The sequence below is a fragment of the Phocoena phocoena genome, chromosome 8, assembly GCF_963924675.1.
Source record: "Phocoena phocoena chromosome 8, mPhoPho1.1, whole genome shotgun sequence".
Classification (NCBI taxonomy): domain Eukaryota; kingdom Metazoa; phylum Chordata; class Mammalia; order Artiodactyla; family Phocoenidae; genus Phocoena; species Phocoena phocoena.
In genome coordinates, this window is record NC_089226.1 from 106,797,723 (window position 1) to 106,821,949 (window position 24,227).

Sequence of the window (24,227 nt, forward strand, 5' to 3'; positions counted from 1 at the left end):
CGATCTCACTGAACAGTTTTCAGTTGTTCCTGATGCTTAGCTAATGTTTATTGATTAAATGTGATATCCAGCTCTGTAGAGGTGCTGTCTTCTGAAAGCTTAGCCCAAAGCCTTTATTAAACTGTGCTTCCCGGAGGACTTAGAACGCCTGTGAATTCGCGGAGGACTCACACGTGGGTTCCTAGTCCACTCTGGCGAGGATGTGTCGTGCTGAGTCGTGCACAGCCACGGAGCCTTCACATCTGAGTGCCGGCTCCCGCACAAGTCAGCTTTGGGGCGTTGGGAAGCTTGGCTTTCCTGTGCTTCAGTTTTCTCATCTGTGAGATGTGAGTCCTAGTAGTACACACCCCATGGGGCCTTTATGAGCATCAGCTGTACAGATTCATCTACGTATACATACACGAGGCTCCTTAAACGGTGCCGGCGCTGGGGAAGACGCACGTGTAACTGCAGCCACTGCGGGGACTCGGCACTTGGGGCTCACACCAGCGATCAGTCAGGAAGTTGTCACTTACCGTGTTGCCCTTTGTCTCCCTCCTCTGGTAGATTTTGTATTTTTACCTTAAACAGACGCTCAGTTTTGCAATCTTATTACATTTTAATTCTGAGTTGTCCTGGTTTCTGAAAATAAGCAATAACAGTAGGGATGGTTTTCTACAAAGGAGTTCGGGCGTTGTGATGCCCCAGGATCAGGCGCAGAGGCACATAGCCTGTGCACGTATCTCTGGGTCCAGAGACGTTTTCTGACCCAGGACAGTTTGTGTGTCGGGTGACGGCATCCCAAACGAGCGCTAAGTAGATGACCTGGATAGGCGGAGACTGTCCCAGTGAACTGACAAGTGGGAAATAAGACGGAACGTTTTGTAGTCTCGGGTGAGCACGCACCTGAGAGTGGGGAAGGTGGTGATAAGGCGGTAATGCTGGCCCTTGAGACGGGGGAAGCTGGGTGGGCTCTGTGATAAATCTGACGATGGGGAAGGTCATCTGGCCACTGTCGGGCACCTTGAGAAACCAACACTGGTCTGGAATCCGGGGCCTGCAGGCACTGAGCCCACGGGGACCGTCTCCACTAGAGGCCGGTTTGCCTGTAGCCCCTGAGGTTGCCTGTTGACTCTCCTTTTGTGAAATCTGCCTCGTGTCAGCTCTTCTCAGGAACCACAGTGGTCTCGCCTGGCATACTGTGGATCGCGCTCCGGGGAAATGCAGTCCGTTCGGTCATTGCGCACGTCACCGTAGGAATACTCGGTCTTCGGTTCCCTGGAAGTGGAAAACTGTAGAAACCACTCAACAGCAAAAGCTGATTTGAGTGTTGCTGTCTTTGAACCGTAGAGAGTGTCGTACCCGAACTCAGGTGACTGCCGTTCGCTTATGGGGACTTAACGTCAGAGCCTTTTGCCCTTCTGCAGTCATGCCAGGACACTTCTGTGCCCTAGATTCTGCTGGGGCGTTTCACGTGACATCTTCCCGCTCAGCTGCTAGAGACCAGGAGGGGTTGTGGCCGTGCCGCCAGCCCTCCCACCGTCTGCTCCTGAGCGTTGGTGTTTCACGTAGCGTCAAGCGTAGTTTCCCACTGTGTTTTCTCCGTCTGTCTTGTAATTCTCAGGAGGAAGCTCGCGTGCTGGGCCGCACGTGGCGGACGTCGCTGGGTTGCTTGCCCGGCGTGTAATGAAGTTCCGCGCACCGGTGTGTGTGTGTCTGCTGGGCAGCCTCCTCTGGGGCTCGGGTGCTCAGGCCGAGCTTCCGACCCTGTGTTACCGTGGCTGAGAGTGCACGAGCAGCTTGTTCTCTGCTCCGTCGTCACGCGCGGCAGCTTCTAACGTGTACTGACGACTTGGGGAACAGCGCAGAGTCCGAAGGTTTTCTGACTACAGTGGGTGATTTTAGTTCTGTCAGTTAACCAGAGATACAATTGACTTCGGGGAGAATGCTTCACTTATAAATGTGAAAAAAGTATTTTAGCTTTCCAGAAAAAGTACTGTTTGAATATAGTTTAACGTTTATGGCATGATCGATGGGAGAATCAAAATACGCTTGTCAGAAATATTTTCTTTTTATCAAGCCCCAATTTATCTCAGAGGTGCTCTTTTAACTGCTAAATTTACACAGCCAGTGCGTCCACTTTTTTAGAGAATTTTCAAAATTCGGTGAAGATGAGACTTTCAGGTTTCATGAAAGCTACATGAGAGGGCACGGCGGGCACACTTGGTGCTGGATGTGCTCGGTGAGGCGTGGAGGCTGCAGCTGTCGTGGAAGTCGGCGTCCCTGACCATCGTCGCGGTGGCCTGGGCTCTAGACGGGCTCCCCGTGTGCGGGCACTTGCCCAACAGCGTTTGAACTGGACCCCGTTAATAAGGACCTGGTGCTTTAAATGCTGTCTTTCCGCCTCCCCTTGGTTGACGCTGTCGTGCGCTCGCGGGGGAAGCTGAGTCGTGGGGTTTGCTGTGCTGTGTGTCCTGAAACCTTCCGCGTTGCCCGTCGCCAGCTACAGGCTCGGAGCTGTACTGCTTTGGACGGGAAGCGGCGCCGCAGTCCTCCCGTCCGGGCCTCTCTGCAGCCCTGCGCCGGCCTGCGCGGCTGCGTCGGTGAAGTGGGGCCCGGTGAGCCTTTGTAGGAGGTGCCGGGCGTGCGGAGTGTCAGTGTCAGAGAAATGAGGCCCTGTCTGTTGTCTGGATGATGCCACGCGCATGGTATTTGATCAGCAGCTCACACAGCCGTCTCGTCACGAAAGACAGCTTGACCGTGGTGCTTCTGTCCCGATTTAGAACGCATGTTGTCGTTCACATATGACATGACCTTTCTCTCATGGGCGTGTCTGTTCCCCATAGAATTCAGCGTATTTCTGAATGTCTTTCTCCTGTGACTCTGATTCTGAGGTTAGTAAGTGTGCCACATGAGTCGACTACTAGAGCAGGTATTTAAGAAATCCCGCTTGGGGTCTAGAATTGGATCCTTGACGGGGCAGATCAAGTCCCAGCCGAGTAGCCCCGCACGCGTGGCCCGAGCCGGGTGGGCACAGTGCTGACCTCGTCCCAGCTGGCCCGCAGGGGAGGCAGCCCCCTTGAGCTCGTGTCCCCAGTCCTCTCTGTAAACTGAGGTCAAAGATGAGAGTGAGACAGTGACAGCAGAGAGCGATGCAGAGGAAGGAAATCAATCCCAGCAGAAACGGAGCGAGTCCTCTGTTTGCTTCTGGACTGTGGCTTGGGGCCGCGGGATCCCGGCAGATGGCATACGCCTCATTCCCGCAGGATACTGGCTTGTAGCTCAGCTTCTTCGGAACAGAGCTGGATGCTTTGGGCAGATTTAAGGCATTTGGAGTCCTGTCACCTTAGTGCTCGTGTTTTAGGCTTGGGAGCTAATGACTGGAAGATTTCTTGTTTTCTAGAAGATGGACCTGTGAAGGAATACCTCCTTCCTCTGCAGTTAACTTAGCTGAGGACTAAATGCCTGTCATGTTTATCTTGGTAGCTGTAGTAAAGAAGGAAGAAAAGACGGTTCTGTTGATTATTAGAAAGTGGTCATGTGAGTGAACGGGCAAGTTGGTAGGCTCTACGTCACATTTATTTATTTCTTTGCTCTTGATATCAGTACTTTTTTTTTTTTTTAAGAAACACATCTGTTCCTAAGTGAAGGACTGAACAGATTTTATTCTGCCACTCAAGAGTTTTTTAAATACCATTTTTTGTCATCAAGTCTTCTTCTCTTGGCCTTTTGTTACCGATATTCCATTAGCAGAGACCAGGTGTTCTGCTTCTGGCGGAGGGAAGACTTACCGATAGCTTCCCAAATAGTCTCCACGTAGCTGCTTTCATCCCCTGGTTTCTCAGACTGTCTATGATGGGGATCAGTGAGGGAGACAAAACTGTGTGTGCCGTGGCAGCCCCCAGATCTCGAACAGATAAAATGTCAGCAGTCGGTCGTAAGGCAGCCAAGAGCCCTGTGGTGCGGACGAGCGCGCCGAAGAAAAGCAGCCACGGGAGCAGGTGGGCCTCCGCTGGGGGGAGCGTGAGCATCTCCAGTTGAGAAGAACTGGAAACAGGAGAGAGTAGAAGCAGAGAATCCCAGGGCACGCGGCATTCCATTCGGAGCAGTCGCGGGTTCTGTGGGCAGCAGGCAGAAGTGGGTTCCTAGATGAAGTGGGAGAGCAGCGGTGATTCGTTCCTGTGCCCCACTGGCGGGGGGGGCGGGAGCGGGGGCCCTGCCGCTGATGGCCGCCTGCGGGTGTGCTTCCCCCAGCGCGGGACGGGCACCTCGGGGAGGAGGGGACTCGTGCTCCCAGGCCGCGGGCCGCCTCGCCCTCTCGCTGGCTTCCCGCGTCTCTCAGCCGCGTTGACCTGCCTCCGTCACCGTATCCCAGTGTCATCAGGGCGCTGGACCGGAGCTCTAAAGTCCCAGGAATACATCCGTAGTAGAAAAGGCCTTTTATGAAAGCGAACGACTCTCGCCTGGCAAAGAGTCCAGACGGTGTGCACCAGCCTCCAGGTAATGGAGTCAGTGGGCTCTTTCTAACCCCGAATGTCTTGTCTACAGTGAGTATCTGCTGCATGTCAGGAAAAAAATGAAGCCTCTGGCAACGTGCCAAGGATTCAGTACCTCTTTGGCCCCCTTCAGAGCGTGGGCTTCTGAAGGTCCCCGGCCTGGCAGGTGCTGCCGCGCCCCCTCCTGGCCAGCCTGGCGGTCCGGGGACCACACTCGGGCTGTCCCTGGCTGGCCTGTGCAGGCCTTGTTTGCGTCGCTCGGAGGCTTGTATGGCCCCCGTGAACGTTTACATAAGGTGTAGCTGCTGTCTGAGGAGGAGTCGTCTTCAGGGAGCAGGAAGTAGCGTTCGACTCAGCGCTGGTGGCTGCTCTACCCGACAAGGCCCTTCTCGCCTCCATTCCTCCGTCCAGCGTTGGGATCCTGTGTCGGGACGGCCACAGTCTCATGTGGACTCAGCTTTTGTTTTCAATTTATGAATAGCTTTGTTTGTTTTAATTTAAAAAGTTTACTGGGTGTTTTACTCTGCTTGAGCTGTTGAGATACATGTTGTGTTCTCTGGTATAATCATTCCTGGATAATACAGTATTTACTATTCCCAGGAAACCTAAGGTTGACTTAAAGGAACACTTACTTGAAATTTTATGTGAAACACTTTGAGCTTTAATTGTACCTAGACTTCACAGTCTTAAGTCTAATGCTGCTTGAATAGAATGAAAAGCCGCTATGTTTCTTTAGGGAGTTAGTTCCCTGGCGGTCCAGTGCTTAGGACTCCACGCTGTCACTGCGGTGGCCGGGTTCAGTCCCTGGTCGGGGGACTAAGATCCCCCAAGACGTGCAGCGTGGCCAAAAAAAGAAAAAGAAAGAAAAGCCACTAAGTGTCTTTAGAAGTAAGAGATTCCGTGGTGTGATCTGCAGAAATTATTACAGAAAAATAACTAAGAACGACCTAGGAATTTTGCAGGGGCTCAGGGATGTCCAGTCAGGTAAATGGACCTGTCCTTTCCACTCCAGTCCCACCTTCTCTCCTAGACTTTTCATTTTTAAGCTAATTAGTGCCTTTCAGAAAGTTTTGTAAGTACGTAACGCAGAGAAGTACAATAAGGTTCATAAAGCTTCTTGTGTTACCTCTTACATAAGTATGTTATCCGTAGACAAAATCATTTTAAAAGATGTTAACATTATGGTTTGGGCATTTTAAAGTCAGGCACACAGAACATCTCTGATCCCATAAAGCAGCGGTCCCCAACCTTTTTGGCACCAGGGACCGGTTTCGTGGAAGACAGTTTTTCCGCAGAGTGGGGGGGGGCCGGGCAGGGGGATGGTTCAGGCAGCAGTGCGAGCGACGGGGAGCGGCAGATGCAGCTTTGCCTGCTCCCCCGCCGCTCACCTCCTGCCGCGCGGCCGGTTCCTCACAGGCCACGGACCGCCACCGGTCCACATCCCAGGGCTTGGGGAGCCCTGCCATAAAGGATCCCAGGACTCCTCGCTGCCTCCTGCCCTGGGGTAGTTGGCATCGCCGTCAGTATCATAGGCTCACGGCCTGCCTTGTGTGCACTGGTAGAGGTTGTTGGCATTTAAATTTTCTGGATGTGAAGCTTGTGGGTTAAACCAGAGGGTGACCCGGGAATTCCCTGGTGGTGGTCCAGTGGTTAGGACTCTGCCCTTCCACTGCAGGGGGCCCAGGTTTGATCCTTGATCGGAGAACTGGGATCCCACAAACTACGCAGCGCAGCCAAAAAAAATAAATTAAATAACCCCCCCCAAAAAAAGATGACCCAGTATCTTAATATACCTTAAAATACCTACTTAGCTAAATAGCAGTGCGGAATAGAAACAGCCGAAATCCAGCCCTTTCCTTGCTCGCTATATTAGAGCATCGTTAGTGTTAAAGGTCTGCGTTGTTCTCTGTGTTTTTTGTTGTGAAATGTTGAGCATTTCTGAAGCTCTCTGAGGCAGACTCCTCTGTTCAGACCTAGGTATGGTTTCCTCTTCCTACAGATTTGTCCTCCTTGTTTAGAAAGGGATGAGTGATTATGTTTTGTGTTGAATATCCCACCTTGGATATGAAGACTCTGCTGGGTCTTTTAAAGTTGGTGGTAATTCTTTAGTCCTGGAAGGAGACGCTTCTGTAGAGAATCCTCGAGGGTCTTTCAGCATCTCATTACTCAGGCGTTCAGTGTGATGTGTTCCAAACTACCCTTCAGTGGACAGTTTAGAAGGTTGAAGGACAACGATGAGATGTGTGGCATCACACTTTGGGGGTTTATAAAGAGGACGCTTTGGTGAACTTTATAAAGAGGACACTTTGCCTGTGTGTAGTGTGGCTCTTGAAGGTCTGAACATCTGTCACCTGTAGGCATGAATTGCTCGAAGAAGCCCGGAGACAAGGCTTACCCTTTGCACAGTGGGACGGGCCAACTGTTGTCGTCTGGCTAGAGGTGCGTATGCCCCTCTCCGAATCCTGGCCGAGTGTGCGAGCCCATCCATACGCCACGCATAACCTTCTGGCCCCCGTGTCTCCCGTCTCCAGCTCTGGGTCGGGATGCCGGCCTGGTACGTGGCTGCTTGCCGAGCCAACGTGAAGAGCGGGGCCATCATGTCCGCCCTGTCGGACACGGAGATCCAGCGCGAGATCGGCATCAGCAACCCTCTGCACCGGCTGAAGCTGAGGCTGGCGATTCAGGAGATCATGTCCCTGACAAGTCCATCAGCCCCTCCTACGTCAAGAACGGTACGTTTCCGTAAAAAGAGTTCAGCCCCTATGCGTGTTGCTTCCGCAGTTCTTTGTAAACACATCTAGTGTTCCAGTTTAAAGGTTTAGCATTCAAAGACATGACAACTTTTAATTTGCGGCAATTGGGCTGTTAAAAGATACGTCATTAAATACTTTTATAACAGCTTGGCTACAGTGGCATTGCGATATAGATAATGGGAGTCTTTGAAAACGTAAAAAAGCAACCATCACAAATTTAAATATGAATTTAAAGAAAGTGAAGGAGAAAAAGCTTAGACCCCAGGTTGCGTTGTAAGCAGTGGTTCCCTCGCTTGACTTGTTCGGCCTGTTGGCGCTCTCCGTTTCGGGAGCTGTAGACCCTGGGATTTTAAGAGTCCATAAATCTGCAAGTGTACTCCAAGTAGTGTTTGTGCTCATCCAGTTTTGCTCCATGTGGGAAGACCTTGGAAGTCCTTTAAGAGGGTTCTCCTAGTTGAAAAAGTGAAAAACTAACGTAATGAAAACGTGAATGATAATTGGGAGACCAGGGCGGGCCAGCCCTTCATTTCTCAAAGGCAGACTCTGTACACCGGCTCAGTTCCCACTCTGCTTTCAGTCTGTCTACTCTGGAGAGAAAAACCAGTGTGGAAACTAAGCCTCACAGACGTACTTCCTCTGAGTAGCAGGTCAACGCCTGATTCAGGGCTCACGGTTACTTTACACAAAAAGCGTGAAAGCTTTTCTGTTCGCTTGTCTTCCGTTGTTTCTCAGTGGGAGCGTCGTGGTGATGACAGTAGCCCGTGTCCTCACCTCTTGCACAGGTGCGTGTGATCTCAGTGTATCTGATCTGCTCTGTGCCCAGGTGTTTCACCAGAGTCGCCTTTTCAGAAATGAAGGTGCTGGGGGTTTTCCCGCAGTTTTTAACAAGTATCTCGGTAAAGGGAGCGTCTTATGAATTGAGTTTAATGGACGGTGAAGACGAACAGGCCTCCCGTGAGGAACCCGCCCACCATTAGGCGGGGGCACCGCCCGTGGGGGCTCGGCCGTCTGGGGCTGCGGGGACGCCCGGTGGTGCCGTCACTGGGACGCTGGCGGCCCCGCGCCCCGCCTCCGACAGAGGCCCCGGTCCCCGGCGGGCGCCTGCTCAGAAGCATCTCCCCAGAGCCCAAAGCCGGACTTCTGTCCTGTTCTTTGTTGTGCTTTGACTGGGTGAGACCGTCTTAAGTACAATGGCTTAACAGCTCTTTAGATCCCACGTAGCTCAGGTGTCAGCGTGGCACAGGAAGAAGCTCTAGGGCTGTCCTCCTTAAGAAGGCAGGGTCCTGCCAGGAGAAGGGCTGAGCGCCCGCCCGTGTCTCGCTGTGGGCATCTCAGACGGGGAGGTGGGTGGGGACGGCCTCTGCCCCACCCGCTCCCCTCCCGTGCCCTGGCTGACCTGGCTGACGTGTCTGCCGCCTTTCCCCTCTGTCACCGCTGCCCTTGCCCTGGATGTGGCCGGTCACGGGGTGCCCCTAGACCACAGGAAATGTCTGGTTAACACACGAGGAGATGGAGACGCTCACGGCCACGCCCCAGACGGTCAGTCCCGCCCCGTGCTCACCCCCCACCCCCACCCCTCCCCGGGCAGCCCCACCTCAGGTTGGCGCCGTTCTTGGCCTTTCTGTGGAAAACAGAAATGTCGTCTTACGTTCGATTGTTCTGGATAAGTATTTCCTTTAGGTATTAGTTAAATGTGTGAAACACAATCCATATTTCATCTTATTTTACATTCTTTTCAGGAACTTATAGACTTGCTCCATGTAGAATAGACTTAATTGCTGTCTTCTTTAGGGGAGCCCTCAGTTCAGCCCTCTGGCCCTAGTTTTCTCCTCTTCCGGGTGTGCTTGCCGTGGGACGTCCGCTCCTTGCATGAGACGTGGGCATTGTTGGTTTTGCATGAGTTTTGCATGGTGCTTTGATTCTTTGACCCTTTTCACCCCGTTAAGCGGCACCTCCCCTGCAAAGTTAATTTGCTTGCATTACTAAGCTCGCCAATACTAACAGTTATGTTCTTTTGCATCCCTGACCACGTAACATCAGGAAGATGAGGAGGGAAGCTGGGCTCAGGTTGGAGACTTTCTATAACGTATTCTTCACTATATGTACAGCAACAAAAAGAATTGGAGTATGAAAACTTGTAATTTACTTTTCTTGACGTTTTTAACTTCTTGACATAGAATATTGTTAATGGTTTGAAAGCATTAGCCAAAGAAAGCACGGGATTAACCAGTGCGTCTCATGGACAACTTTGAACGTGTCTCGTGTGGTGCCCTGGTAGTTAGTTCTCACTCACGTAAATTACTTTGTTTGACACGTGGTCTTTCCTACAAAGCCCTGTTGGCTTTGGCAGCTCCTGAGATGATGTATTTCAGTCCCTGGTGGGGGTAGCATTAGTTACAAGACCTACTGAGGAGGAACTCGTGTTCTAATAAATTTCCAACACAAGAGTTGCCGTAGAGCCTCTACCTCTGTCGGCATTTGCTACAGAGTGTCCTAATACAGTGTTGTTCCAAAGGCTTTTCTTGCTAGTGGGATTCTCAGAAATTGAGCCCATTCTCGCTTACCGTGCCTGTGGAATTGTTAGGTCCCCAGTTCAGCTCGAGAAAAGCCCTGTCACAGCTGTTTTTCAGCTTTACTTTGAGACCCGTTGATTAAAAACAGTGATTTCCCCACGTGTGATCCCACGACGTTGCCCTGTGACTCGCGACAAGTCGAAGCCTGCCGGCTGCGGCTGGAGTTTCCCTGAGGCGCTCACTAATGGCACCTGTTCACGGACCTTGAGAGGATAACTGTTTAACCGAAAAGTCAAAGGAATTTTAAATCAGAATTTTCCTGATCACAGGTTGTTGGTTGAAACACCTGCTTCCCTCCATTGGTACTCCTGAAATAAAGCCAATTATGTCACCTTTTAACAGAAGAGGAAACGCTATAATATGATTCTGTGAGCTCCCCCCCCCCCCCACCATTTAGGTATTCTGTGCCACTACTCCAGATAAATATCCTCATTAATTTTTTAACCTGGTCACTAACGACTATCAGTGAATTTGAATGAGTGCATTTCATAATTACGTAAACATCAGGATATTTTACACTAAGAAGCAGAACTTGGTGAGCACTTGAATATAAAACTCCCTGCGTCGTGGGGCACGAAGTGTAAATTAAATAAGCTGGACGTTTGCTTTTCGCAACGGAAATATAAACAAGGATGAGCCCTGCCGATGACACCAGAATTGCCAACGTTGAGTCCTCAGCGTAAGCAAGGACCGCTTTCCCTCCACCCCTCTCCTAGAGGAGAGGAGCGCAGAGAGGCTTCCTGGTGTCCGTGAAGCCGCCAGGGGCAGATGGCGCACAGTGCGTATTCCCTGTGGTATTAGCACAGTGACCAGCGCCTAACCCAAGGGGAAGTCTGAGATTCCCTTGGGCACTCAGGGGAAGAAGGCATCAAGGTGTTGTCAAAGCCTTGGATGCCTTCATTTAGAAAGTAGCATCACCCAGCTGTCCGCGCGAGACTACACTGCCCACTGGTGGTACAGGATCGAACAGGACAGCCGCATCCGTGCCATCGCTCTCACCTTGTACAGAGTTCAGAAAACTGATTTGTATTTGTGATCATTTCAGTGATGGAAAGACAGACCCTATAGAGTCTCTTGTATCCCAAATGTTCTCTGATCATGAGAGAGCCCCATTGTGTGCTTTTTTTCAGAGGCTGTGATGACAGCCTAGGAGGTGTGGGTCTCCCTTGGACTGAGCCTGATTTTCCCGGAAACCTATATTATCGACCATTTAGGTGTGACTAGAGTACCTAAGGAGTAAACAAAGATACAGAAGCTTCTGCTTCCATGGAATTCTCTGTTTAGAAATGTCTTTGCATCTTGTGTCTCTTTAAGAACACATAATCCGCAAGCAAGAAAATAATAGCGGACACTCGTGCTGTAAGTGCCAGGCTTACGAGATGGGAGTTGGGTTTGAAAGAGTGAAGAAACATGATATTGTGATGACGTCCCAAAGACGTTTGATGTTTATCTCTACTCATGACTATTTATAGATTTTTTTTTTCTATTAGAAACATTTTTTTTTTCCTATTAGAATTTGAGTGTTTTTGCTGGAGTCTGAATCATTCCTTCCAGCTTTGTTGGTGTTAATAATAGATTAGAGGGCTTCCCTGGTGGCGCAGTGGTAGAGAGTCTGCCTGCCGATGCGGGGGACGTGGGTTCGTGCCCCGGTCCGGGAAGATCCCACATGTCGCGGAGCGGCTGGGCCCGTGAGCCGTGGCCGCTGAGCCTGCGCGTCCGGAGCCTGTGCTCCGCAACGGGAGAGGCCACAACAGAGAGAGGCCCGCGTACCGCAAAAAAAAAATAAAATAAAATAGATTCGAGGCCATATTTTTGAGACAGACCATGGTGGTAGTCGAGAGATACTATCTCCAAGGATTCCATAATGTACAGAATTCCTCTGAATATACCTTAGTCTTCTTGGACTGCAGAACATCAAGTACCTTTCTTTGGTGTGTGTGTATATACATATAATGTGTTTATTTTTCATTGTGCAGACCTTGCACATATTCTGTTAGATTTATCCCTGAGGATTTCATGTGTTTTGATGATGTTATAATAAGTGGTATTTTTTAAAATGTCAATTTCCAGTTTATTTCTAGTATTTACAAGTATTGTGCATTTTTATATGTTGACCTTGTATCCTGCAACTTTGCTAATAAACTCATTTTTATTCTTGTTGCTGTTTTGCGGATTCATTTTCGACATTAATAACCAGGTCGTCTGCAAATACCGTTTTATTGCTTTTCCAATTCATATGATTTTGATTTCATTTTTCTTGTCTTATTACAGTGACTAGGAGTTCCAATACAGTGTTGAATAAAAGTTGGGAGAGCAGACATCCTCGCTTTGTTCCTGATCTTAGGGAGAATGCCTTGCATGTTGTCAGCTCCCCGTTTTTTGTAAATGCTCTGTATATGAGGTTGAGGCAGTTTTCTTCCATTCCTAGGTTGCTGAGATTTCCGTATATAAACGATGAACATCGTCAGATGCCTTTTCTCTGTCTTTCGAGATGATATTGTGCTTTTTCTTTTCAGTTCATCGATACAGTGAATTTCATTGGTTTTTCGAACGTTGACCCAACCTTACGTTCTTGGGATAAGCCCTACTTGTCACGATATCCTGTTCGTTTAATCGATTATTGATCTCCTGATACTTCGTTAAGGAATTCTGCATCTGTGTCTCTGAGGGCTACTGGTTCGCAGTTTTCTTATTATATGTTTCTCTGGTTTAGGTATCGAGATAATTCCGGCCTCGTAGAATGAGTTAGGCGTTTTTTTCTTCGCTGTTTTGGAATCGTTTGTGTAGAACTGGTATTTTTTTCATAAATGCTTGATCGGATTGACTAGTGAAGCCATTTAGGGTAGAGATTTTATGTGTGTGCGTGTATGGGTGGGTAGGAAGGTTTGTAACTACAAATTGGAGTTTTAATAGATTCAGGTTATCTGTTTCTTACTGAGTGGCTTTCATAAACTGTGTCTTTCTAGAAATTAGACTACTTTATGTAAGTTGCTTAAAGTTGCTCACAGTTTACCCTTGCTGCTATCCTTTCAGTGTCTATAGGATCTGTGCTGATGTCCCCTCTGTCATTCTTGACATTGGTGGTTTATGTCTCCTCTTTTTTCTTGATCACTCTGGTTAGTCAATCTTATTGATATCTATGAAGAAATTGATTTTAGTTTCATTGTTTTATTTTCTGTTTTTCTGGTTTCCATTTCATTGATTTCTGCTCGTTTGTTTTCTTCTTTCTGCTTCATTGATTCCTAATTTAATTCTGTTGAGGTCAGAGAACGTACTTTGTATGATGTCAGTCACTTTGAGTATGCTGAGACTTGTCTGCCTTGAAGAGTGTTCCATGTCCCCTTGAAAAGAACGTATCGTGCTGTTGGATGGAGTGTTACATAAAATGTCAGTTAGGTTAGGTTGGTTGATAGCATTATTTAAGGCTTCTCTATCCTTACTGGGGTTGGTTGGTTGTCTGTTTTGGCTTCCTCCTTCAATCAGTTACTGAATAATTGAGAGAGGAGGGTTGAGGTCTCTGACTGTAATTGTGCGTTTGTCTCTTTGTCCTTTCAGCCTGTCAGTTACTGCTTTGCTTATCGGTTCTTTTAAAACTATTTTTTAATTCACTTGACTGACTTGGAAATTAACAGATGTTTTGTTAAGGAAATTTGGAAAACAAAGTGTTGAAAATAGAATTAAAGACAGCCAGAGATATTGTTAATGAGTAGTTAGACTGATCCTTCAAACTTGTTCATGAGTCGTGATTAGTACGTATAAAAGCTATTTCAGAAAAGTAATGTGTAGTCAGTTATAATTTTATCGTGGTTGTTAAATAGGTTAAATTTGTACACACAAGAGAGTCATAGAGTTTTAATGGCATAATTCCTTTTGTATAAAATGTTGCCAGCACATTTATAAGGTAGTAAATAAGAGATCAACTTATTTTGAAATTATAAGCAACCACGTTGTCGTTAGCCTATGAGCCTTTGAGAATATGTAACAGATGAAAAATCCAGTTTAAAGATGATATAAACGGTCCTTGTGGCTGCTTTCATGGGTTTTTTCCCGAACTGATTGTCCTTGATTATTGAAAGCAGACGCTGGCATACGGGGACATGAACCACGAGTGGATCGGCAACGAGTGGCTGCCCAGCCTGGGCCTCCCGCAGTACCGGAGCTACTTCATGGAGTGCCTCGTGGACGCGCGGATGCTCGACCACTTGACCAAGAAAGACCTTCGCGGGCAACTGAAAATGGTTGACAGTTTTCACAGGTCAGTCGCCGTAAGTAGTTCTTGCTAATTGGCTGAGAGACGTTTGACTGTCGCCCGGTCTGAATTTTTTCTTTTTTTTTTCCTTTTCTCTTGGAAATAGAAACAGTTTCCAGTGTGGAATTATGTGCCTGCGAAGGTTAAATTATGACCGGAAAGAACTGGAAAGAAAAAGAGAAGAAAGCCAGAATGAACTAAAAGGCTAGTACAGTCGTGTTTTCTTCATTCCCAGTGTACCAGCAGCCTCAGTGATTTCCTGTTTTAAAGAAAAAAATCAGGAAATGCTTTAAGTGGAGAAAACGTGTCTGGCATCATTACAGAGGAGGGAGTGTTTTTAAGATCCTCCTCAGTGGCCAGAGCACTTGTGCCTGTGTCCTTGTGCTCAGTCTATAGGTTAAGTGTCTCAAGGTGAACGTTTTCCCCATGACTCTAGAGATTTCCTGTTACTATGACACGTGTCCGGTTTCACTCAGAAATGCTGCTACACACTGTAGATAATTCCAGAGCCGAAAAGAACGAGACCTGCTGTCCACTCATTTGATTTAAGCGTGAAAAACGCTGCTCTGGCCATCTGTCGAAGGACTTGAGCCGTGCAGAGGAGAGCAGCGCGTGGCTCTCCTCCCAGGCTGGGGCGAGCGGGCCTTGAAGGTGCAGTGGGAGCAGCTGCTGAGCCAGGCAGGAGGGCAGAGGCATTTCAGTTAGAAGGCGGGTGCGGAGGCCTGGGAGGACGTGGGCTGTCCCACCGGGAGACGTCAGATGCTTGTCTCCGAGGGGGAGCTTCTCACTCTGTGCGCCTCTCAGTGATCAGGTATGATAGAGTGCTTTTACATAAGGCGTTAGTGATTAAGCTCAATGTAAAACCTCCCAGAATTTTCAGAAAGTAAATCTAATAATATTACTAGCAACGATAATAGTAAGACTTAGGGAACAAGTCCAGGCACTTTCAAAGGTTACTTTATTTAATCCTTACCACAGCACTGTGAGTGTAAGTGCTGTTTTCATCCCCAGCTTTCACTAAGAAGGAAACTAAAGGTAGAACGTGGTTGGGGAGACGCGGCCCACGTGAAGGATGGTTGAGTCGTGATTGAGTTGATGTGAGTCATGAGAAAAGCCAGAAGCCAACATCTATGTATTCTATACCTTTATCCAGAAAAGGGCGCTGGAAATGAAATCTGTGAATCTGTTTCATTTGTTTTCCGTATGGTTCAGATGGTTTAAATCTTCTTACGGTTGACGGGAGCTGCCTTTGAAAGTAGTCGGTGATCACCTGCGGCTATGTGTAGCTCTCTACTAGCGCAGACTTCATCATTTATGACTCGGCTTAATATGAAATCTTCCCCCCAAATCGCTAATATGCTGGAGAATATCCTTAAGTTTCTCTCTTTTTAACAAAAGAGAGACAACAAAAATGGCTTCAAGAAAAAAGGCTTCACAATTATAAGGGAGAGGTTGATGCTGAAGTGAGCAAGGTGTCCAGACACGGTGCCAGCTCCTTCGTGGGACGGGAAGAAAGTATATCAAAAGACTCTCAAGTCTGTACCTGAAACGTGTTCGTACCTGGTGGGCATTCACATCCTTGTGTGTCCTTTTATTTCTGGTCCCCGGATCCTCGTTTTCTGTCCTCCAGAAACTAAGTGTACGTAACAACTTCATTCCTCTTGGGTTCACCTGAAGAATGAGTTCTAATGGGACAGTCTCCACTGGAGTGGAGAAGGGCCAAGCCATCAGCGTCTTGGTGCAGTAGGGGTTGGCTGCCCGCCTAACGGTGTCTCCCAGCTTTTGTCAGGAGCTGAAGGGTCAGTTTCGCGGTAGGGATCTTTCCACCATGCCTGCAGGGTATACGTGATGAACACAGCTTTCTGAGGCCACCTTTAAAAGTGTTTTTATTCATCTGCAGATGTGCTCGTTTGGAGCAACGATCGAGTGATTCGCTGGATCCTCTCCATTGGTCTCAAGGAATACGCAAACAATCTCGTAGAGAGCGGTGTGCACGGCGCCCTTCTGGCCTTAGACGAAACCTTCGACTTCAACGCGCTGGCCCTCTTGTTACAGATCCCCACGCAGAACACACAGGTACAGCCCAGACGCCAGGCCTTCGCTGGGGCACAGTGTGTGGTCCGTTCTCCCCACGCAGACATGTAGCTGCCTATCTGAATGGAGACCAAACTTGACAACATCTCAGACCACTAGCAATCTCATTCCATGCCAAGTCCGTCATGTAATAGTTCAAAATCTGTGATGCTTCATTCCTCAGTATTTTTGCCTTTTGACTTTTCATTTTCCGTTGGAGGCATGAGAGTCTTACAGTAAACACAATAAGGGGAACTTTCGTTCAAGTCAGTACTCTGGTAAGAGTGACGTGTATCGAGATTTAGCTCTTCCGTGGAAAGAGAAACACTCTTTGTGTGTCAGATGAAGATTTTATTAATTTTGTTTCTACGCGTAGTTGCAGTTCTTGGTGACTGTGGGCTCCTTTGAGAAGGAGGGAATTTTTTTATTCTTCTGCGGGAGATTGTATAACTTTTGCCAGTGCCCCGATCTTCCCACCGGCACCGACCCACATAGCACACTTTTGTATATAATTTCCAAGAGGTCATGGATCCCTCTCCCCGAAAGGCCATCCGTGGACTCCATGTTAAACCCCTGATTTAAAATACTGTCAGAGTTTGAGTCTCTTTGTTTTGTTTTTAAAGTCTTGGTTTAAAAAGCAGTCCAGATATGCTGATATTCAGATGAGATTGTTGAAAGCTGTAGGGTGGTGTTGTTTTATGATTTCAGGCTCGTGCTGTCTTGGAAAGAGAGTTTAACAACCTTTTGGTCATGGGGACCGACAGAAGGTTCGATGAAGTAAGTTTTCAGCTTACTTTACATTACTGCAACTTTAAAAGTCATTATCTTATCATACTTGTATGAACCACGTAGTCAGGGTATTTCTTCTAAATGTGGAGACAATTTTACTTTACAAGTTAAGCTTTGCTCTTAAAAATTTATTAACAAATGAGCTATTAAAAAATTTCTTTGGACTTCCCTGGTGGCACAGTGGTTAAGAATCCGCCTGCCAATGCAGGGGACACGGGTTCGAGCCCTGGTCCGGGAAGGTCCCACATGCCGCGGAGCAGCTAAGCCCGTGCGCCACAACTACTGACCCTGCGCTCTAGAGCCCGCGAGCCACAACTACTGAAGCCCGTGCGCCTAGAACCCGTGCTCCACGACAAAAGAAGCCCCCTCGGTGAGAAGCCCGCGCACCACAACGAAGAGTAGCCCCTGCGCACCGCAACTAGGGAAAGCCCGTGGGCAGCAACAAAGACCCAGCGCATAGCCAAAAATAAATAAATAAAATTGATTTTTAAAAAATGAATGGCTTCAGTAAGATAGGGGTTTGTATTTTTTTTAATTTTCGCTATTTAACTTTTGATACCCCTCAAAGGTATTTTTTTTTATATCGTGAAACACTGGTTTCAGCTTAGGAATGGAGTCTAAGTTGTGTTTTGGGGACCAGCTGGATGTCTTACCCTAATCCAGAGCCCCTGCGCTTTGGGGGGACTGTTTCATAAGTATATTGGAAAGCACAAAATATTAATTTCCCCTTACACAAAACCATGACTCATTTATTCCCACGCTTATCATTATTCTCTTCATTGGACGTTAAGGAAACTCGAGTTTGACAAAGAGAGTAGAAGGGCACCTAAAGCAGCATTTGCTGGCTCTGTCCCAGCGTGAGACAGAATTGTTTACAGCTCGAAAACTGTTTTTAAATACAAATAAAAACGTGTTACATTATACAGCGAGAAGGTGATTCCTTCAAGATAAGAAGTGAAGCCTGGTAATTGTCAGGAGGGACGTACACCCGGGCGGCCCAGGCAGTCCTGGCTGATGCTCAGTTAGGGTCCCAGCATCAGTGGTCCCGGGCCCCCGGCCACTCTCCACAGTTCCCAGCTAATCGTATGGTTGTCACGAACGGGGTGAAATAAAGATGCGGTAACAAGCTCAGTCATTTAAAGGGCTGGTGACTTTATGCTTTTGTCCTTTATTTTTAAATCTGTCTCGGTTTCTGTCCTTTAATTCACCAGGATGATGATAAAAGCTTTAGGAGAGCACCTTCCTGGAGGAAAAAATTTAGACCAAAGGATGTTCGTGGCTTAGCTGCCGGGTCAGCAGAGACTCTCCCCGCAAACTTCCGGGTCCCGTCCTCTCTGTCCTCGCCCTCTGTGCAGCCAAAGAAGATGCAGCTGGACGGTAGGTGACGCAGCGCCGCCCCAGCCGTCGGTAGGCGGCTTGAGCGGCTCTGGGACTGGAGCGTTAATAATGATCTAGAGTGGCCGACTTAATATGTGACCAGGCACTTGAGTACTGTTGCATGCCCAGGTGTAAATGTTTAAAATGCATCCTAACACCTGTTTATAAAAGTTTAACAGTAATACAGCCTTAATTCTTCAGTTCCTGTCCGGTTGAATATTAGCATACTCTTCTGACTAATAAAACTAAGAATCGTGTGTGTTCTCAGAGCGTTAGATCGACACCCATGCTCATAAAGATGTGTGTGTGGCAGGCAGCGCTCAGAAGCTGTTTCATAAAATAGCACATAGTAGCTTTCAGACCCCACCAGTTCCCCCTCGACTTCTCTTCACGCTAGAAGGATGACTGAGTCCATTTGCAATAACCTCCACCTTCCTGTCCTCCCTCCGTCCTCACTGTTATTTGTCCCTTGCACGCTGTGGAAGGCCGGGGAGAGGGCAGAAGGTGAGGCCGAGAGAAGTCATCACCCGAGCATGGCTGGGCCCGTAGTCGTTTCACACCCAGCTCTGCTCTTCCCTTTGACAACCGCTCTGCCAGAGAGCACCGCTAGTTAAGGATGGGCTCTCAGTGCTGCTGTGTCCCCACTCGGCGGCAAAATCGAGAGACGGACGGCCTGGGTCTGAGTCTGGCCCTGCGGCCTAGGAGGCGCCTTGAGCACCGTGCCTCAGTTTCGCATCTGGGAAAGCGTCGTCTTGGGGCACCCTCCTCCCCGGCTGGCCGTGCCGGTTACACGAGTGATTCACAGAGCGGGTCACGGCTCAGGAAAGCGCCTGGCGCGTCCTCAGTCCCGTGAGGGCGGAGCCCTTAGGGCCGCTGCGGCGCTGCTGTTACTCAGGCCGTCCCCACGTCCTCCCCTGCCGTGGCCGGGCTGCAGGAGAGCGAGGGGTTTTCGAAGTGTGCTGACGGGGTTTGCAGTTTTCTCCTTCCCGTTATCAGCCCTTCCCGTGCGTAGGTTTGTAAGTTTTACCGTCACTTGCCTGTATGAAAATCAGAGCAAAGTACATGTAGGGAAGCCTTTGCTAAATAAGCTGGACACTTTAGTGAGGGCGGCTTACAGATTTGTTTTTTTTTTGTTTGTTTTTTTTGCGGTACGCGGGCCTCTCACCGCTGCGGCCTCTCCCGTTGCGGAGCACAGGCTCCGGACGCGCAGGCTCAGCGGGCATGGCTCACGGGCCCAGCCGCTCCGCGGCACGTGGGATCTTCCCGGACCGGGGCACGAACCCGCGTCCCCTGCATCGGCAGGCGGACTCTCAACCACTGCGCCACCAGGGAAGCCCCATTTTTACAGATTTTAACCGTAGCTTGGCCTTCAATTTATCGGATAGTCTAAATGAGTGCTTTCTCATTTTCCTCACTGCTTCATTTCCATTCTCCTCGTTATAAATCGCATTTCGCTGTTAAATGCTCACAGTGATGTTAACATTAGAGTTTTGGTAAATTAAAAATACTCCTAGAAAGAGGTGTAGGCAATACATAGGAGATGACTTCTTCCCCTGTGTGATAAGGAAGGCATAAACCATTAAAATGGGTTGTTTTCATGGCTTTTGAAGGCAAAAAGTGCAGCAGGTCCCTGGGGTTCTTAGGATCAGAAGGATTTAGAAAGATGCTGTGCGGGACTTCCCCAGTGACCCAGTGGTTAAGGCGCCACGCTTCCAGTGCAGGGGGCGCGGGTTCGATCCCTGGTCGGGAACTAAGATCCTGTGTGCCACGTGGTGTGGCCAAATATAAATAAATAAAGTAAAATAAAATGTCCAAATCAATGGCTTTAAAAACAACCAAAAAAAGATCTGCTCCGATCAGCAGCACCGGCTGTCTTAAGCCCTTTCTGGAACCGCGGCCAAATATTGGTCAAGTGTGTTCCTGGTGGACCTGTGGGGAAACGAAAAATGTTGAGTTGGGAGCAGTGGATTTCTGCTAGGGGTTATGGAAATTTCTGACTCAGTTTAAAGCGGGGTGAGGGCGTACCTATTGGGCCCCACAGCCTGTTTCCTGACAAGAAAAAAAACGTCAGTGGTGACATCCTTTCGGGTGGAAACTGACGCTGGGCTTCTGCTTTGTTAGCTACATCCCCGTCCTCTGCCCTCTGCCCTCTGCCCACTGTCGAAGCCGCTGGGGAAGGCTCCCAGGGGAGAGAGGGCAGGCGGGTCCCCCTGGGGCAACAGAGCGCGGGGCCTCCAGGCCATCGGTGCTGGGCTTCAGTCCCCTTGGCGGGGCCCGTCACGTGGCCGCTGTCACTGTTGCCCGACTACCGTCCTCGCGGATACAGCGAAAGAGAAGTCCAGGCGCTCTCTGAATCTAGAGGGTTTAAGGAGGGACCACGTGGTCACGCTGAGTAGTCGCCACCCACCGTGCAGGCGTTTCTCTGTCATCTGACTGCGGCTGCTGCTGTAGTGTGACCTCCCCGTGCCCCCCATGGTGGCGGAGGCGAAGGGGACCCTCACGCGGTGGCCCTTAGGCTCCCTTTCTCCGGCTCGTCCGCCCCTCCCCCTCCGGTGGTTCCCCCCAGAGCCCCCAGGAGGTGGCCGCTCTGGATGTGAGTGCGTGTCCGTCCTCGTGCCCCCGTGTGGCGTCCCACCACTAACCGCACGCTGTGTTTGCACGCTTCCTCCCTCCCGTGCTTGTCGGACCAGGCAGCGTGGCGGGAGCGCAGAGGCTGGACTCCGCTGCAGTCAGGACTTACTCCTGCTGAGCCGACGCCGGTGAGTACAGGGCGGCCCTGGCCCCGGCCCCGCAGGTGCGGGGAGGCCACGCCCTGGCGCCGGAGCGTCGGGGGGACGGGGCGGCAGGAGAGCGGAAGGCGACCTTGGCGCTTAGCTGCCGCCGGGAGTGGTCAGCGCGCGGCCGGGCCTCCGTCGCGTTGCCCTGCGTGCTGGTGTCGCTCCCGCGTCATTGGTGCTGCACCGTGTCTCGCGTGCACCTTCTCGAAGGGAGCAAGCCGCAGAGCGTCAGGGTTCACGAGGCTGCGCCGCCGTGGCCTCAGTCCAGAGGCCCGACTTGAAAACGAAACTGCGCCGGCCTCTCGGGGCCGGCCGCTGCTGAGGGGCCACCCTTGCTCTGCGGGTGGTGCTCTGGGTGGGTGTGGGCCCGGGAGCCCAGCCCTCCCCGCGCCGCTCTCAGGGTTCCGTTGTCACGTCTCAGCTGGAACGCATGATTGGTTTTCTTATTAGCAGCTGTTAGATGTGTGTCAAAAGAAAGTCAGTCAAGGAATTCTCTCCGTGATCCGCTTGGTCCCTACATTCTAAAAGCAGCCAAAGCACAGAACGTAGGGCTTGCGGGGCGGGGTGGGGGGGTCGTGGAGGGGTAGGAGCTTGGGCACTTGAAGCTGAGACTGACTCGCTTGCTTTTGTTTTATTCTCCAGTTTACCCACACTACTTCTACAGGTGATTACGCAGCATTTTGAATCCAGCGAAGACTACATTTTGAGCTCAATGGAATCTTTAATCTGTTAATACTTGTTATATGGACCCTAAGATATTTTATTACAGAGTTTTTAATTAGTGAAAAATTCATGAATACCATAGAGAAAATATTTTAGAATTTAATGTTTCTTATATTTATGTAAACTTATGACTTCATTTATATAGTTACTTACTTTTTCATGTATATCCAGGCTATAAATATCCTTTCAGATCAATTCATGTTCTTATATCTGATTTTAGTCTTTCAAAGGAATGTACTTTAATGCTTGTATGTATAAATCCTATGAACAAATCTAGGGCTTTTGTAAATTATGCCTTTATTGTAATTATTCTTGTTTAATTTTTTTAATGATAAACCGTGACAGAGAAAAGGATTTTACTGCGTTTGTAAAATCATCATGACACAGTGTGCAGTATCCCTTACAAAATGTAACCTGGCCCTACAACAGTCATTCTGAAAGAAGCCAACTTACTTTCAAGCAATTGTTGTTGTATTTTAATGACTGACCTTAGCTGTCCTTTTTCTAGCAAGAAATGCTTTACTCTGTAGCGTGAAGAGATTAAAAATACGGGGTGTTAAACAGCAGCTTCTAATCAAATTTGGACTGAAGGGGTCAGAACGCTCTGAAAACCCCTTCGGACCGGTGGGGAGCTCTCCCGCAGCCTGGCCTCTGTGGATCCGGACACCTCGTCTCGGGCGGCTGGCAGAAGCCGCGAGCTGGGGGAAGAGCGACTCCGGGGGAGGGGTGGGGGCTGGGCCCCCGCAGCCCGCCGCGCCCGCCCCCTTCCCCGCCCCCCTCCTGGGAAGCCGGGTCAAGGGCGCCGACTCTTAGAGGACCAATCACGAAGCGCCGCGCTCGCGGAGGAGACACTGGCGCACGCGGGAGGTGGAGGCACTGAGATGCTGAGAACAATGTAGTGCGGCTCTAATCAAGGCCTTATTTTTCTGATGTAAATCATCCTTTTACATTTGTCTGTAAACATGTTTAAAGAATGGACCTGGTCGTACATTTTTAGATTTTGACGATATAGCCATTTTGGATTGTATAAGTAGCAAATGTAACTTTTACTTTTTAAATGGCATATTAAAAAGCCAGCAAGAGATGTGTTCAGATCATGGTGCATTATTTATTACGCAGCTGATGTACCGGTAGACAGAGATGGCGTGTCTTTTTGCATTCGGGCTCTGCCTTTAATTTACTTGTACAGTTCACTGTTACCGTTCTGTTTTTCTATTCATCTTTTGTGAACTTCCTGATTATGTAACAAAGTATGTACAGTCTACTTTTGAACTATTTTTATCACAGTATTATTTATTGCTTTCTTTCAATAAAGTACTGAAGCAGAATTTTCCACTGCCAATACAGAGTACGAGGGTAAGCTGTGCCCCTACTGAGAACTGACCGCAGCTGTTGTATCTCCCGCTCCAGGCCGACTCATTGGAGCCAGTGTCGTCATATGGAAGTTCTGTTATAGGAATGGATGGACAGACTAAAAAGGCTGGACGATGGGAGTGTAGGGTCAGGTGTCCTCCAGAGGGTGACCAGGTGTTCGTGCCCTCGGTTCTGGAGGCCAGAGGCGCCCGCTCATCAGTACCTACGTGGAGCCGGGCCCTGGAAGCCCCTGCTGCCGCAGGCACCGGGCCGATTGTCGGAAACAGCGTGGAGCTGCGTAGGCTCACCTGTGGAGTCCGGGGATGGGGCGGCCGAGGGCAACCCAGACCTGGACCCGAAGGAGGAGCCCCGGGGGTGTGCGCGTGTTCGCGTGCGTGTGTATGGGTGTGGGTGCTTTTTAATTTTTTTTTTTTTTTAGTCAGCAAGTTTTATTCACATATTCCATAGAAACAAGAATGTAGCAAGGGAGTTAGGGAAGTATGAAAAAAGATTTTTAATGCAGAATCGTAATCACAGCTCTGGGTACATCTGGGAGCAGGCTCTCCCCCCGCATCAGGCATGGCAGCCACACTTGTCCGATACCCCTGTGCCGCCGCAGCCCTGGGCACAGTCAGGGCAGCCGGAACAGCAGCTCTTGCAGGAGGTGCGTTTTTAGGAGCGGCCGGTGGGGCAGCAGCAGCTGGGATCTGTTCCAAGCTGAGGTGAGGCCAGAGAGCTGGAGCAAGTGGCGAAGCAGAGGCACTCGTGCTGGTGGTGGTGCGCGCGCGCTCCTCAGTTCCGCCTCCTCTGTGCAGGCTTGGTGTCCTGCTCTTCCCACGTGGCCACGCAAGGGTCCCAGGGCTGTGTCCTTCTAGATTCATGGCCTCTGTGATAGCGCAAGCCAAGTCCTGAGTCATGACAACTTGTTTCACTGATTCCACTTAGGCCTTTAAAAACAAGTGTCGATGGAGAAATACCCAAAGAAAGCAGTAAGGAGATGTTTCTGTAGTTTCGCTTCTCTTAGAACGCTCGTTAGCCATGCTTCTTAGGTCTGCTCCCTCCACAGCCAGTGCCCAGGGCTTTGC

At 49.4% G+C, this 24,227-nt stretch overlaps 1 protein-coding gene across 1 annotated transcript in view; it reads left to right on the plus strand.

Moving 5' to 3' along the window:
• PPFIA1 (PTPRF interacting protein alpha 1) overlaps window positions 1-21,038 on the plus strand; it is an 86,952-nt gene extending 65,914 nt beyond the window's left edge. The window contains exons 22-31 of the mRNA XM_065881836.1: window positions 6,833-6,914; window positions 7,007-7,207; window positions 8,705-8,767; window positions 9,269-9,295; window positions 13,881-14,056; window positions 14,157-14,254; window positions 15,951-16,126; window positions 16,832-16,900; window positions 18,124-18,289; window positions 20,980-21,038. Coding sequence (XP_065737908.1) covers window positions 6,833-6,914; window positions 7,007-7,207; window positions 8,705-8,767; window positions 9,269-9,295; window positions 13,881-14,056; window positions 14,157-14,254; window positions 15,951-16,126; window positions 16,832-16,900; window positions 18,124-18,289; window positions 20,980-21,038 — 1,117 coding nt within the window. The remainder of the gene's footprint in view (window positions 1-6,832; window positions 6,915-7,006; window positions 7,208-8,704; window positions 8,768-9,268; window positions 9,296-13,880; window positions 14,057-14,156; window positions 14,255-15,950; window positions 16,127-16,831; window positions 16,901-18,123; window positions 18,290-20,979) is intronic.
• The last annotated feature ends 3,189 nt before the right edge of the window (window positions 21,039-24,227 follow it).